Genomic DNA, 15,761 nt, shown 5'->3' with positions numbered 1-15,761 from the left:
CTCAGATTACTGCCACCAGACATCCCCTTTCATGATGTAACCATGATGTATGAGTGATGTAGTTTGGGGGTGGGTGTAACATGGGGATTATAGGGCGGGTGGCGCTGTGGGTTAAACCACAGAGCCTAGGACTTGCTGATCAGAAGGTCGGTGGTTCGAAGCAAGTAGATAAATAGGTACCGTTCCGGCAGGAAGGTAAATGGCGTTTCCATGTCCTGCTCTGGTTCGCCAGAAGCGGCTTAGTCCTGCTGGCTACATGACCCGGAAGCTGTATGCCGGCTCCCTTGGCCAATAAAGCGAAATGAGCGCTGCAACCCGAGTCGGCCACGACTGGACCTAATGGTCAGGGGTCCCTTTACCTTTACCTAACATGGGGATTAGCAGCTAATAAAAGTTTGGGGGCTCTTTTTTTCAGGGCTTCCATCTTGTTCCACCTTGTGGCAGGTGGGAGTCCTGTTGCGACAGCCTTCCATAAAGACCAAGCCTACTGGCTGCTGTTTTGCTCTGGTATTCCTGGCTGGTGTCCTTGTTTTTTTGTCCAAGGGAGCCCTCAGATTTCTCAGTTAACAAAAGCAAGGTGTGTAAAAGATGGAGGAACCCTCCGCGCTCCCATTGCAGAACATCTGAGGGCTTATGATAATAAGAATTTATAATAAGAAGAATTTATTATTTATACCCCGCCCATCTGGCTGGGTTTCCCCAGCCACGCTCTCCTCCGCAGACTGACACAAAGTGGTACCCAAACTTCATTTAGCAGGGCATCCCCACCTTCAAGCCTTCCCTCTTTCTGTGGGGGTGCTGACCTTGTTCAAAGGAAGAAGCAGCAGCCTTGAAGGGCATCGTCCCACTTCCCTGTCACCTCCCTGTATTTGAAGAACACACAGCAACAGAAGGGAAGAAAGTCTGGATGTAAGTGGGGGGGCAGCAAGAAAATAAGGGTCACTTTTGTTTTCTCACTGCCCCTGACCCTCAAAAAAGCCTGGACCCAGACTTGCGCTCAGTGCTTTGTGGAGCACAGGGTGGCCGAAAGATGTCAAGCAGCCGGCTGTCCGGTGCTTGAGAGAAACCACGATCGATATCAGGCGATTCGACAAGTGAATTGCCTTGCCCTCCTATGGAAGTTGGCCAACAGGGCTGGAGACAGATAACTATCTGGCCCACCAGCCCACACAGTTTCCCACCCTGAAAGAGCAACGGAAACATGAAAACAAAAGGGTCCCTCTCCTGGGGAGCTTCCAACTTACAATTTTGACCCTGTAGGGAAAGGTCCACGGAACATAGCCCCAAGAGAGATGGGAGCAGAAAGAGATGAAAAAGGGAAAGACCTTTTGACCTCCCTGCGTTCAGATTTGACAGGTGTCACTGAGGAGATTTCACCCCTCCCATACCCAAGAATCTCCTGATGATCTCCTGATGGTCTCTGCTGACTCTCCACAGAGAAGAGGAGGCGTGTCCTGCCTATCTACTTATTCTGCCCAGCAACATATCTGTGTGTGTGAGAGAGAGTCAGTCAGTCAGTGTATCGGAGAGAGTGAGAGTGTTGGAGATCCTAGAGATAAGATTGCTGTTAGAGCAGCTGCAGACTCTCAGTGTAGCATTGATTTATGCTTAGAATATTCAGCTCTGTATATAGTTTTGTATCATAGTTGTAGTTACAGAATAAAAGGAAGATATTCTACAGAGCTGCTCTCCGAGTGGTTTATACTCTGCAAGACTCTGCAAAACTCTGCTGCGCAACGACTGTATTATTGAGACAGTGAATCCGGTGCTCTCAGCTCTAAGCTGTGAGTCCACAGCACTGTGACCTGTTCCTGTGAGAAAGGAGGTCTCTGGCGGTGCTACCCAGCTCGCCTAGCCCAGTCGGGGTTGAGGTGCATGAGTCCAGTTGGTGCACTGGCTCTCTAGGGCGATGCTGACATCGGTTATGGGCCCAGTCGTTGTTCCAGTCGTCTGACCTGGCGTTGTTCCAGTCATCCCAGGCGTCCCAGTCGCCAGAGGTTTCTGTTGCTGATTGCCGGACGGGGGAACGGACGCTGCATGCTGGACTGATTTGCGGTGCCCAGAAGCAGAGCTGTTTTGGAGCAGAGTGTTCAAGCTGCCGCTGTTGCTCTTGCCGCTGCTTGATTTATGGAGGTATGTTGCTGACTGCCAAAGGAAGAAGATAGCATCCCTGTTTGTCTGTTAATTGCGCTCTGAGTGGGAGAGAGAGTGGCTGAGGGAGTCAAGGCTTTATCTGTGTTGCATGAGGGAAGTGTCTTGCTCTAAGTAATAGCAGACATGGCCTGTGCACATTCTGGCCAGATGGCTCTGTCCTTTCCTCTCCTCACGCCTGAAACCTATGCAGTTTGGCAAGTAAAGATGAAAGCGCTTTTACAGAGGGAAAAGCTATTTCACACGATAGAAGATGACCCTCCAGATAAGGATGATGATGATTGGGCTGAGTGGCATGCTGCAGATATGAAAGCCCGAGGGACAATTATTTTGAGTGTTTCAGACCACTTGCTGGTGAACTTAGAGGGTCAAGAGACTGCACAAGCTGTTTGGCATAAGTTGAGAGATATGCATCTTAGACAAAATGCTGGTTCCAGTGTGATTTTCTTTAAGAAGCTGTGCAGGCTGCAGTTGGAGAAAGGTGGTGATTTGCCTAGCCATCTATCTCAATTAAAGCGTCTCAGACAGGACCTTGTTCAGCGAGACCTGGCTATTTCAGAGGCTGTGTTTGCAATGCTGATGATCAATAGCCTAGATGAGTCTTATGATGGAGTGGCTGCCCAGATTTCCACAATGCCTTCTGACCGGCTAACAGAAGATTATGTGTCTAGCGTGCTCTTGAATGAGTGGGATCGCAAACAGGCTGTTAAAGAAAGCCGGGACTGTGCTGTTAAAAATATGCTTGAAAATGTGCCTGAGTCTTCAGCAGGGGAAAGTGAAAGTGAAACTGCTGCTGTTAAAGCTTTGAAATTGAAGCGGTGCTTTTCGTGTGGAGCACAAGGCCATTTGAGTTTCCAGTGTAAGAAGTCTTCAAAGAAGAAGGGAAACTTCAGAGGCAGAGGGGGAGGAGGAAGAAATCCCCAAGCACCTGCTACTTCAAAGGCCTTGATCTCTCGCTGTTCCAGTCAACGTGGGCGGAGTTTCTTCGTGGTCGACTCTGGCTGTTCAAACCACGTGGCCAAAGATAAGAATCTCTTTGTTCAGCTTGAGAAGCAAGAGAAAGAAATTCATCAAGCAGATGGGACAGTTCTCACGAGTATGGCTCAGGGAACTGTGTTCTTAAAGAGCCTGAATGCAACTATTAAGAATGTCCTGTATGCGCCTGATATTCAGGACAATTTGTTGAGTGTTTCCCAGCTTGATCGTCAAGGGTTTAAGGTGGTGTTTGCTAAATCTCGCTGTGAAATTCTTAGAGATGGCAAGCTCATTCTGTATGCAAAATGTGTAAATGGATTGTACCAATTGCCTTTTGTTTCAGGTACAGGCACTGCAGAAGCTACTGAGAAAAAGTGTTGCAATTTAACTGTAGATAAGAATGAGAAGTTGCATGACCAATGTATTCATTATTACCATCGCGTTTATGGTCATTTGAATTTCCAGGCTGTGGCAAAAATGCCTGATATGGTTCAGGGTATGAAGTTGAAAGAATGTCCCTACCACATGAAATGTGTTTCTTGTGCTGAGAGTAAGGCACGGCAAGCTCCCAAAGGTACAGAGTCTGGGAGAGAGGCCAAGAAACCATATGAAGTCATTCATGCAGACTTAGTGGGGCCTCTAGCGCTCTCTAGAGGCAATTCAAGGTTTTTCATGGTTCTGATAGACTCCTATTCGAAATATGTTTGGGTCTATATGCTGCAGAAAAAGGCTGAAGCCTTTACCAAGTTTCGCCAGTTTTGTAAATGGCTCAGAAATGTACATAATGAGAATGTACGTTTTCTTTTCACAGACAAGGGTGGAGAGTTTTGTTCAGAAGAGTTTGAGAGTTTTCTTTCTGAACAGGGCATTGAGCATAGGACAGCCACGCCCAGATCACCCTGGCAGAATGGTTTATGTGAGAGAGTAAACCAGACTCTGCAGCAAGGAATCAGAACGCTGTTACATGATTCAGGGCTGCCCAATCCTTTTTGGGCTGAAGCTCTTTCGTTTTTCTGTCATGTGTATAACAGGAGATACCAGTCTAGTGTAAATTGCACCCCATATGAGATGCTTCACGGAAGAAAGCCATGTGTAAAGCATTTTAAAATTTTTGGTTCGGAGGTTTGGGTGCACACCTCACAGGGTGACAAACTGAGCAAGCGTGGAGAACATGGTGTTTTCCTAGGATATGAGAAAGGGTCTTATCGTGTTCTGATCACAGACACGAAAACCATAAGGCTGACCAGGAGTATTGATGACAATCCACAATGGGACAGAGTTGGCGTTTTTCAGTGCCATCCCATTTGTGATGATGGTGCAAAAGGGGCAAAGAAAGTTAAGAGGGAGGCAAGTGTTATTGGTGATGATAATCCTGATGCCAATGTAGTTCCAGATGATGGCACAGATTATCAGAGCCCAAAAGCCTCAGGTGAGTCTGACGCTGACTCAGACTTAGCAGCTTCATATACTTTAGCTCCCCATTCTCCCAAAGAGGAGGAAGCACCAGAACAAGAGGATCAAAGAGTTCTGCGCAGGTCCGAGAGAACAACCAAGGGTGTACCACCGAAAAGGTTTTCTGAAGAGTTTGCAAAGACTGCGGTCACGAGCAACTCTGGTGGGGTTTTCAAACCTAGCATGAAGTGTGCTGAGAGTAGTAGCACAAAACGCTTTATTTATTTCCTTACCTGATATTTAAAGGAAAGCGTGTATTTGAGTTCTGAAAATGGTTTGTTCAAATCTGCCTAATTAGAAATGTCAATTTGTATCTGAGAGGAAGAAATGTGTGTGAAGATTTTTCCAGAAGCTGCTTATTCATTTGTATTGTAAAAGTGTTATATGCCGGGAAAAGAGATACCTGCAAATATGTTAACCAAGGTTGTAAGCAGAGAACAACTTTTGGAGTGTATGTGTAAATTGCAGTTATGTTAAAGATTCTTGAAATGGTCGGATGAAATGGAGGAGGATGAGGAGATTTCACCCCTCCCATACACAAGAATCTCCTGATCATCTCCTGATGGTCTCTGCTGACTCTCCAGAGAGAAGGAGGCGTGTCCTGCCTATCTACTTATTCTGCCCAGCAACATATCTGTGTGTGTGTGAGAGAGAGAGTCAGTCAGTCAGTGTATCGGAGAGAGTGAGAGTGTTAGAGATCCTAGAGATAAGATTGCTGCTAAGAGCAGCTGCAGACTCTCAGTGTAGCATTGATTTATGCTTAGAATATTCAGCTCTGTATATAGTTTTGTATCATAGTTGTAGTTACAGAATAAAAGGAAGATATTCTACAGAGCTGCTCTCCGAGTGGTTTATACTCTGCAAGACTCTGCAAAACTCTGCTGCGCAACGACTGTATTATTGAGACAGTGAATCCGGTGCTCTCAGCTCTAAGCTGTGAGTCCACAGCACTGTGACCTGTTCCTGTGAGAAAGGAGGTCTCTGGCGGTGCTACCCAGCTCGCCTAGCCCAGTCGGGGTTGAGGTGCATGAGTCCAGTTGGTGCACTGGCTCTCTAGGGCGATGCTGACAGTCACTGCAGGCGTCTCCAGCCCCTCCCCTCCGTGCTGAAGTGCGAGTACAGGCAACAAAAACACAGTTTAAGACATTTATTTCACTTATGTATACAAAAAGCTCTATCCTGTTTTTCTAGCACCAACATACCACGCAGAGCATCCTTTCCTTGTTTTACACAGCTGTGTCCAGTACTGTAAACATGCACTTCTTCTTCTTTTAGATGCTTTCAGAAAGAGAAACGAAGCATTTCTTAAAGAGGTTTGCAACCCAAAATCCATTTAGCTGAGAAAATGCACCCACCTCCTCCTAACGCCAGAGTTACGCTTGTTCAGTGATATCCCAAATCTCTCCCTATCCCCGTTCCTCCACCCATCAGTTGCGGGAGTGAAACAAAGTTTGACTCTTCCTGTTAGGACCACCCTGGGCATCCATCACATGATATATGTTTGTTTGCTTGCTTGTTTGTGTGTCAGTATCTACACACATGCACACACTAGCAGAAAGGAACTGGTGTCGCTCAGGAATTCTAACAAACACAAAAATACTGAATTCATACATGGATAATGTAACTTGTTTGCTCCTAGGGCTGCACCCCTCACCCTAACCAGGGGGACACCCAAACAGGATCTGGCCCCAAATCAATTTGGGGTCAGGGTTAATGTTTAATTGGGGATTTTAAAAAACCCTATATGGTCAGGGGTGGGGCAGAGAGCCTTGAAATCATGAATTCATACGGTAATGCTTTCCACAATCACAGAATTCACACGCTTTTCCACTGAGTGAATTATCTGATGATAAGTAAGAGTTATAGTCTATCTGAAGCTCTTTCCACACTCCAGGTACTTATATGTTTTTGCCCCTGAGTGAATTCTTTCATGACAATGGAGGTATGCCCTTGTATCGAAGCCGTTCCCACATTGCACTGGTATGGTTTCTCCTGCGTGTGAATTCTCTGATGAGAAGTGAGGTCCCTGCTCAGACAGAAGCACTTTCCACACACCAAGCACTGATACGGTTTCTCCCCTGTGTGAATTCCTTGATGATAGGTGAGATTTGCCTTTTGTGTGAAGCCCTTTCCACATTCCAAGCACTGATACGGTTTCTCCCCGGTATGAACTCTCTGATGAGCAGTAAGAATCGTCTTCTGTGTGAAGCACTTCCCACATTCCAGGCATTTGTACGGTTTCTCCCCTGTGTGAACTCTCTGATGGCGAATGAGGTCTTTGTTCAGGCAGAAACCCTTCCCGCACTCTGAGCATTTATATGGTTTGTCTCCGGTATGAATTTTTTGATGAGAAGTGAGGCTCGTCTTTTGCATGAAGCTCTTTCCACACTCCAGGCATTTATGTGGTTTCTCCCCGGAGTGAGTTCTTTGGTGATAAGTGAGATCGCACTTACGAATGAAGCTCTTTCTGCACTCCAAGCATTCGTACGGTTTCTCCCCGGTGTGAATTCTTTGGTGGTAAGTAAGAGTTAAATTCTGCCTGAAGCTCTTTCCGCACTCCAGGCACTGATATGGTTTCTCCCCTGTGTGAATTGTCTGGTGACAGGTGAGATTCCTCTTCTGAGTGAAGCTCATTCCACACACTAAGCATTGATATGGCTTCTCCCCTGTGTGAGTTCTCTGATGATCAGTGAGCTTCGTCCTGCTGCTGAAGAACTTTCCACACTCCAAGCACTGATAGGGTTTCTCTTCTCTGTGAATTCTCTGATGATTAGTGAGAATTCTGTTTTGTCCAAAGCTCTTCACACACTCCAAGGGCGTATAGATTTTCTCCACTGTGTGAATTTTCTGATGAGTTTGATAAGTGAAACTTTTGTTCTCATGAAAAGCCTTTTCACACTCTAAGCACCGATATGGCTCCTCCCCTGTGTGAATTATCTGATGTGAAGTCCTGTTCGGATGGAAACTCTTTCCACACTCCAGGCACTGATAAGGTTTCTCCCCAATATGAATGCTTTGATGTGTAGCAAGATCAGAACTATGATGAAGGTCCTTTCCGCGTGCTGTAATGAAAATAGGAAAATGAGGTAGAAAAAGAGCTTGAAATCCTTTTGTGACAGAACACATATAGGTGGTTATATTCTGATGACAGAAACCACCAAGACAAGATGGGAGAGCCAGATTTTTTGATTCTAAAGGAGAGTGTCAATTTAGTGGATGTGACATGGTGGAATTGAGAGAACAGGGAGGGACATAATTTGCAGAAGACATGCTAATACAGTTTCTTTAAAAAGAAAAAACAAGGTTAACATTTAACAAATCAAAACCCTATTTTTAAGGAAGGAATTGTCAAAATTTGAAAATCTATTGTGCATCAGGGCAAGACATAGAAAATCATTCACCAATTTGAACTGTCGTGCCAAGTTCCATGAATATACAACAGGATTTTTCATGGGCACCTGGGAAATTATTAAATTCATCAGTTTAAAATAATCTAATGTTGTTACTGAAGCTTCTTTGCAAATATGGACTATGTGTACAGATATGCCCATATATATCTCTCTCACTTTTACAAACTGTTGTTTTGATTGTGTTCTAGTTTTAATTGTTCATATTGAGGTCCAAGCATTGTTAGCCAACTTGTAGATTTCTGTTCAATGGAAAGGGGGGGATATAAATGTTTCGATAAAGAAAAATAGATAAATCCTGCTCTATTGAAAGAAGGGGGACACAGGTGGCGCTGTGGGTTAAACCACAGAGCCTAGGGCTTGCCGATCAGAAGGTCAGCGGTTTGAATCCCGACGACGGGGTGAGCTCCCGTTGCTCAGTCTCTGCTCCTGCCAACCTAGCAGTTTGAAAGCACGTCAAAGTGCAAGTAGATAAATAGGTACCACTCTGGCGGGAAGGTAAACGGCGTTTCCGTGTGCTGCTCTGGTTCACCAGAAGTGGCTTAGTCATGCTGGCCACATGACTCGGAAGCTGTATGCCGGCTCCCTCGGCCAATAAAGCGAGATGAGAGCCACAACCCCAGAGTCAGCCACGACTGGAACTAATGGTCAGGGGTCCCTTTACCCTTTACTTTATGGAAAGAAGGAGGTACTAAATTGTTGGGATTCTGCAAAACAGAAGCAGCAGCTAAAATTCATATATAATTTCTAAATAAATATTATAATCCACTAGGGAAATATACTTTTACTGAGAGAGGCCACGATCCCACAGTTCTCCTCCATGACTTCTTTGTGTAGAGCTCTTTGGTCAGGATCCAGCAGAACCCACTCCTCTGCCGTGAAACACACAGCCACATCCTCAAACGATGCTGGGTCCTGAAAGAAAAGCAAATATTTTCCCCTTTATAGATAACACCACCCCAATTCATAAAACTTACCAATGCTGCCTTCCTGCGACCCCTGCATCCACAGCCTTCCTGTTGGGCAACTTCCTTGACCCCATAACTTCCCCCCTTTAAATGCCAAAATACAGACACACCCTGACTACCTCCTGGCAGCCCCATTGGTCCTTCCCCTTACCTGGTCAGTTGCCACAGCAACCGCTTCCCTTCCACCAGAAAGAAATGGATGATTATGTCTCGCTGGCATCATTCCATCGCCTGTGAGAGACAAAGGTGGGAGACAAAGATCAGAATGGGCTTGTCTCAGAGGTTAAGTGGCCCATGTCTAATCACCCCTTGACATTACAAAATGTCGTGTATATTACAAAATGTCATGTACACTATAATCTGTCATGTATATTTCATTATATAGACGCTTTCATTTTCAGTACAGTCAAACCTCGGTTCCCAAACGCCTCCGTTTCGGAACATTTCAGCTCCCAAACGCCCCAAACCCGGAAGTGTTCTGGTTTTCAAACGTGTTTCGGAAGCCAAACGTCCGAAGCTGCTTCCGCTGGAGTGCAGGAATCTCCTGCAGCCAATCAGAAACCGTGCCTCGGTTGTCGAACATTTCGGAAGCCGAATGGGACGGGTTACATTCGACAACCGAGGTTTGACTGTACTGTGCAAACACATCTCTCCCCAGCTGGGATCTTGGCAAAGTACAAGTTGGCTTCCATGTGTTCAAGTGCTGAAAATAAACATCACATTGAACTGTGGAAAAGGACCAGAAGGAAGTGTATCTTGCCCCCCTGCGCGTGCGTGCGCGCGCGCGCACACACACACACACACACACAGAGCAGATTTCTTCCATAACACTGGGGAAGAATTTTTTCCCCATTTTCTGTTGCATGAGATTTTTCAACTGTTCTTATATGTTCTTTCAATGCTGATTTCAAATCTGAAATCGATTTTCGTGTACATGCTATAGTTATCTTGCAGTTTCCGACTTTTGCCGATATGTCATATTTACACTGAGGATTAGTGGACACTGATACGTTGATCTACCCTAACCACATGGTAATTATTGTTTTGCAAACTTAATTTTTATTTCTTTTTATAGTTTTGTAACCTAACCTAACCTAAATATTTGTATTTTTCAGATTGGACCATATAAGAACATATAAGAACAGTTGAAAAATCTCATGCAAAAGAAAATGGGGAAAAAAATTGTTCCCCGGTATACTGTGTCTCCCAGGGGAATACATTTTCTTTCATACCTCCAACTGTACATAGATATACATGTCATTTTCAATGCTGTAAATGTCATATTCAATGCTATATAAGTCACTTACATTTATACTCATATTGTACTACTTTGGCTAATTCTTGCATTGTGAAAGATTATGGTGAAAAGTGAAAAACAGGAATTGCAAAAAAAACTGGAGCTTACAGAACAAAACCAACTTCTGATATGAAATCAGCACGTCAAAATCAGGTTAGAACAACTGCAGGTGTCAATGCAACAAAATTTTTGTTTCCCAATGATTAATGGAAGGAGACCAAGTTCAAGTTCATGCTCCATTACCCAGCAAGATGGCGCCTCCCTCCTTCTCCTCCGGCACCTTCCACCTTTGCAGGGGAATCTCTCTGATGTTCTCTGGAGCCTTCACAGCATCAAGGAAATCAGTGGCGACTTCTGTTAACAGACCCTTAACCAGAAAGAGGGAACGGGGGGGAGGATGAGAAAAGGAGCATTAGCGGCAAAGGCTTTGGCGTTTGGGACACTTTCAGAACATAGCTGTCAACTTCCAGATTTGAAAATAAGGGACCAGCAGCCTCGAAAATAAGGGATCAGCAGCCAAAATAAGGGATTTTGCTTAGCTTATACATAAATCCGCCACTGATGGAGCCATGCTGCTTTGGCTGCCACTGACTGTTTTGCAGGGGGTTGGACCAGATGATCCTAAGGGTCTACAACTCCCACCAAAGAAGAGGGGCAGACAAAACTGATGAACGACGTCGATAAGGCAAAGCTTACAGGCAGAATTAGAAACCAGGAAGAGGACCTCTTTAATAAAGAACGGGGAAAGTTTATAATTTAGTTGAAAAGCTCTTGTAAAGAGTTACATACATTGGTAGGATTGACAGAAAACTTGTAGTAAAAATTTGAACTATGGATGGACAAATGATTTATTAAAATAGAGTTATGAAAGGGATGCAGGGGGGAAATCACTACATTAAGATGTTGCACTGGTTGGAGGGGATGCTAAGCAGCACATCGGGGCTGCCGTCGTCCTGGCATGAGGACTTCCATCGGCCCTTCGCCGCACAAGAGGAAGGGAGGGAGAGAGACTCTCGCCCACACCGCCCGTGAGCCCGGCATGAGGCGGTTGCGGCGCTGCGACGGCCGCTGAAGCGCTGCCCTTCTGCGTCCCTCCTCATTCCCCTCCCTCAGGCCGCCTCCCCAGCCGCCGCTGCCACCTCAGGCTTCCCCTGGCAGCGTGGCGGAAGTCTCGCAACAGAGGGGCTGCCTGCCCGCCCGCCGCCACCTATCTCCTCACGACGCACCCCTGAGGGGGAAAAGGGAGAGACGGAGATGCGGCAGCTCATGCACACGCTCTCTCTCACGTGGCGGAGGACCCCGAGCCGCTGCTTCCCTCCCGAGCCGGGCAAGCATGAAACCTGGGAAATTTAAGGGACATCAAGGGACATCATCAATAAAGGACAGCAGCGGGACATGGCGCTGGGATAAGGGAGTTTCCCGCCAAATAAGGGACGGTTGAGAGCTATGTTTCAGAAAGGATTTGAAAAATATAGGGAGTTTTGGGATTTTCTGCTTCACGTTCCTCAGCCCTTTCAAACCACCTGAACAAAACTTTTCCAAACCTGCGGCTCTTTCGGCTTCCTGTCCTCTGCCTGGCTCAGGAGGAAGCCTTCGGCCAGGGCCACCGCCTGGGAACAGGTCTCTGCTCCACATTCCCTCACCCAGCTTTGCATCTCCGGGGGAAGGACAGCCAGGAACTGCTCCAGAATCACCTGGTCCAAGATCTGAGTCTTAGAGTGAAGCTCTGGCTTCAGCCACCGACGGCAGAAGTCATGAAGCAGGTTGCAAACGTCTCGGGGCCCCTCGGCCTCCTGGTAGTGGAACCGCCTAAAACGTTGGCGCTGAGCGTCTGAGCTGAGGGCGTCCTCCGCACCCAGGATATTCTGCGCGGTTCTTTCCCAGAATCCCTCACTCCTCCCAACCCGGGTGGTGTCAAGGCCAGCTGTGGCTTGTCCATCCATGTTGGGTCTGTGCTCCAAGGAATCCTCTGGCTCTCCCCTCTTCTTCCAATCTGCCTTTTCAAGGCAAAAGCTGCCCTGATTCAAGGTACAACCAAGCCCTGCAAAGTGAAGAAAATGGCTTGTTAGAGAATCATTGAATTGTTACGGCTAGAAGCTTTCCGTTCACCAAAGCTGGACGAGTCTGGCTACGAAGCAGCTCTTTGGACTAACAGATGGACAACAAACATGGGTTCTCCAAGTCCTTATGGGGCTACGTTACTGCAAGGCTGAAAGGAGGAAGACTCAACATCTAACACCCAGTGGCCTGAAGATCTCACTGCTCTTTCTACATCTGATTGCATGGCTTATAATAGTCACTTTCATTTAGATATCTATTTGGGCATTTGGACTGCTTATATTTATGTATAAATAAATATTTATATTAACGTATCTACGGGACCGCCTCTCCTGGTATGCCACACAGAGGACCTTAAGGTCCATGAAGAACCATAGTTTAGAGGTTCCGGGCCCTAAGGAAGTCAGACTGACTATCCTCCACCAGGGCCAGGGCCTTTTCAGTGATGACTCCAACCTGGTGGAATGCTCATGAGACTAAGGCCCTTCAGGATTTAACCTCCTTCCGTCAGGCCTGTAAGACAGAGCTATTCCGCCTGGCCTTTAATTTGAATTCAGCCTGATCTTTTATTTACCTTCCTATCCCTCCCCCTCCCCTTTTATGAAGATTACCCACTCTGAGACCCCACAGCTAGTTCTCCCCTGGCCTCCTCGTTGGCCCAATTCAGCCAGCTGGCCCTAAATTGATTTTTGAATTTTATTGTTATTCATATTTTATGCTGCTTTTATAATTAAGTGTCTTAAATTTGTTGTTAGTCGCCCTGAGCCTGGTTTTCTGAACTGGGAAGGGTGGGGTATAAAAAAAAATTATTATTATTATTATTATTATTATTATTATTATTTCTCTCCCATATCAGTCTCTAGAGGTGAGGGGAGACAGACTTTCAGTTCCTCATCAGGCAATGGCTTTTCCACCTGCCTTGCCCCACCTAGCTTTTCCCAGACTATGACTTTGAGAACAGCAGCAGCAGCACTATGGAACAATTCATTCATTCAGGGATATATTTTTTAAAAAAAATAGTTTCATAAGTTGTGCTTCTTTGTTTCTCAATTTGATCCTTTTACATGGTTTTGTACGTTTTGTGGTATATTATGCATTGTGATTTGATGTTACTTTTATTATATATTGGTAATTCTTTATTGTGGTTGAACTGCTTAATTATTATTTGCTGTGGTGCTGTGGGTTAAACCACAGAGCCTAGGACTTGCCGATCAGAAGGTTGGCGGTTCGAATCCCCGCAACGGGGTGAGCTCCCGTTGCTCGGTCCCTGCTCCTGCCAACCTAGCAGTTCGAAAGCACGTCAAAGTGCAAGTAGATAAATAGGTACCGCTCCAGCGGGAAGGTAAACAGCATTTCCGTGCACTGCTCTGGTTCGCCAGAAGCGGCTTAGTCATGCTGGCCACATGACCCGGAAGCTGTATGCTGGCTCCCTCGGCCAATAAAGCGAGATGAGCGCTGCAACCCCAGAGTCGGCCACGACTGGACCTAATGGTCAGGGGTCCATTTACCTTTACCTTCCTATTAGATCCTGTTGGATTGTTGAATGTTGCTTTGTTTCATATAAGTTATTGGCTGCAGGAGCTTCCTGCAGCCAATCAGAAGCAGCGCTTTGTTTTCCAAACTTTTTGGAAGTCGGATGGACTTCCGGAACGGATTGCATTTGACTTCCGAGGTACGACCGTACTGGGGATTAGAGGACAGTTATGTCGCGTGAGGGCTCTGGATTAAAGCCTTCCATGCCCTTGGGAATCAGAGGATCCTACATCCATCCCTCTCTCCAGTCCATCCCTTACGACTCTCAGCCTTCCACTCATTCCGCCCCCCCTTCTCTATAATCCTCACTGCGTAATCTATAAACCACTTGCACACAAGCCTGTTTACTTCCAACTGGTACCTGATGGCTTCCCATTTTCAGCTGTGCTTCTGTACTCCGGAACAAACAAAAAAAAATTCCCCTGCATGGGTTATGTGCTGCATGTCTGAAAGCGCACACCAACACACACGAGTGTCCACCGTGCCTGCAGACCCTCCAAGTGTCCCTATTTTCCAGGGATTTACAGAAGCCATCCCGGGTTCTGATTTGATTTTGGAATGTCTCGCTTTTCCCTGGGACCTCCCTATTTTCATCAGGGAAATGCTAGAAGGTATGTAGCTATCCGTCACTCCCCCCCCCCCCCAGACCTGTACAGGGAAGTTTTTAAATGTTTAATAATTTATTATGTTTTTTTTAAGGGACGCGAGTGGCGCTGTGTGTTAAACCACAGAGCCTAGGACTTGCTGATCAGAAGGTGGGCGGTTCAAAACCCTGCAACCCTGCTCCTGCCAACCTAGCAGTTCGAAAGCACGTCAAAGGGCAAGTAGATAAATAGGTACCGCTCCGGAGGGAAGGTAAACGGTGTTTCCGTGTGCTGCTCTGGTTCGCCAGAAGCGGCTTAGTCATGCTGGCCACATGACCCAGAAGCTGTACGCCGGCTCCCTTGGCCAGTAAAGCGAGATGAGCACCACAACCCCAGAGTCGCTCACGACTGGACCTAATGGTCAGGGGTCCCTTTACCTTTAGCTTTATGTTTTTATATATGTTGGAAGCTGCTCAGAATGGCTGGGGCAAACCAGACAGATGGGCGGGGTATAAATCATAGGATGATGATTATGATAATATTATACGAGCAAAGTCCCAACCAAAGAAGAATGGCAACTTAAACTGTTGGAATATGCACAGCTTGCAGATCTAATTTACAGAATAAGAGAACAAGAAGAACATTTGTTTAAAGAAGATTGGAAAATGTTTATTGAGGGAATTGTGTACACTTGAAAACATTGGCAGCATCAAGATGAATTCAAAAGTGTAAATAAGTTTTGATGGAAATAATAATGGAATACTGAATGCTTTAGTTTATATAAAATATGCAGGGATTTATGCTATGCAAAATGAACCATGGAAAGAGAAGAAGGGAAGTCACTGATATTTCAAGGTTGTCTAAATGAATATTCAAAGCTGTAAAACAGAAAACTTCATAAAAATTATATTAAAAAGTAAAAATAAAAATGTTGAAGGGTATGTGCCTGACTGTGGTGGCGGTGCAAATCCTAACAGAAGCGCAGCTGATGATTCTCTCCCAGCCCCCCAGCCCTGCAGACCTTGAAACCTCCCCACGGCATGAAACATCCAAGGGGCCTCTTGTTGGCTTTTCAGAGAGGAGGGAGAAAGAAGCCTGGATCCCTAAAAGCTTGTGTTCAGGGAAGTTTTTACGTGTGACATTTTAATGTATTTTTAATCTTTGTTGGAAGCCGCCCAGAGTGGCTGGGGAAGCCCAGCCAGATGGGCGGGGTACAAATAATAAATTATTATTATTATTATTATTATTACTATTATTGTGTGTTGTGTTGGGCAGATCCCAGAAGAATCTGCTGCAGAGGCTGCCTCGCTATGGGGCAAAGTGGGGCCAGGGTTTG

General features: G+C 45.9%; 2 protein-coding genes across 3 annotated transcripts in view; both read right to left on the bottom strand.

The window, feature by feature from the left end:
• Positions 1–15,761, bottom strand: part of LOC308469939 (uncharacterized protein) — an 80,299-nt gene that overhangs the window by 29,105 nt on the left and 35,433 nt on the right. The window lies entirely within an intron of this gene.
• Positions 5,711–15,761, bottom strand: part of LOC308469536 (uncharacterized protein) — a 12,852-nt gene continuing 2,801 nt past the window's right edge. Inside the window, exons 2-6 of one of the 2 annotated variants that reach the window (XM_080992130.1) lie at positions 11,774–12,291; positions 10,494–10,617; positions 9,105–9,184; positions 8,768–8,900; positions 5,711–7,640 (exon numbers count right to left, since the gene is read on the bottom strand). In XM_080992130.1, coding sequence (XP_080848256.1) covers positions 6,439–7,640; positions 8,768–8,900; positions 9,105–9,184; positions 10,494–10,617; positions 11,774–12,193 — 1,959 coding nt within the window. In that variant the 5' untranslated portion in view covers positions 12,194–12,291 and the 3' untranslated portion in view covers positions 5,711–6,438. The remainder of the gene's footprint in view (positions 7,641–8,767; positions 8,901–9,104; positions 9,185–10,493; positions 10,618–11,773; positions 12,292–15,761) is intronic. The other variant, XM_080992131.1, reaches the window with a different exon arrangement.

Source organism: Podarcis pityusensis (assembly GCF_964106645.2).
Source record: "Podarcis pityusensis genome assembly, chromosome: 2".
Lineage (NCBI taxonomy): Eukaryota > Metazoa > Chordata > Lepidosauria > Squamata > Lacertidae > Podarcis > Podarcis pityusensis.
This window is presented reverse-complemented; position numbering and strand designations above follow the sequence as displayed.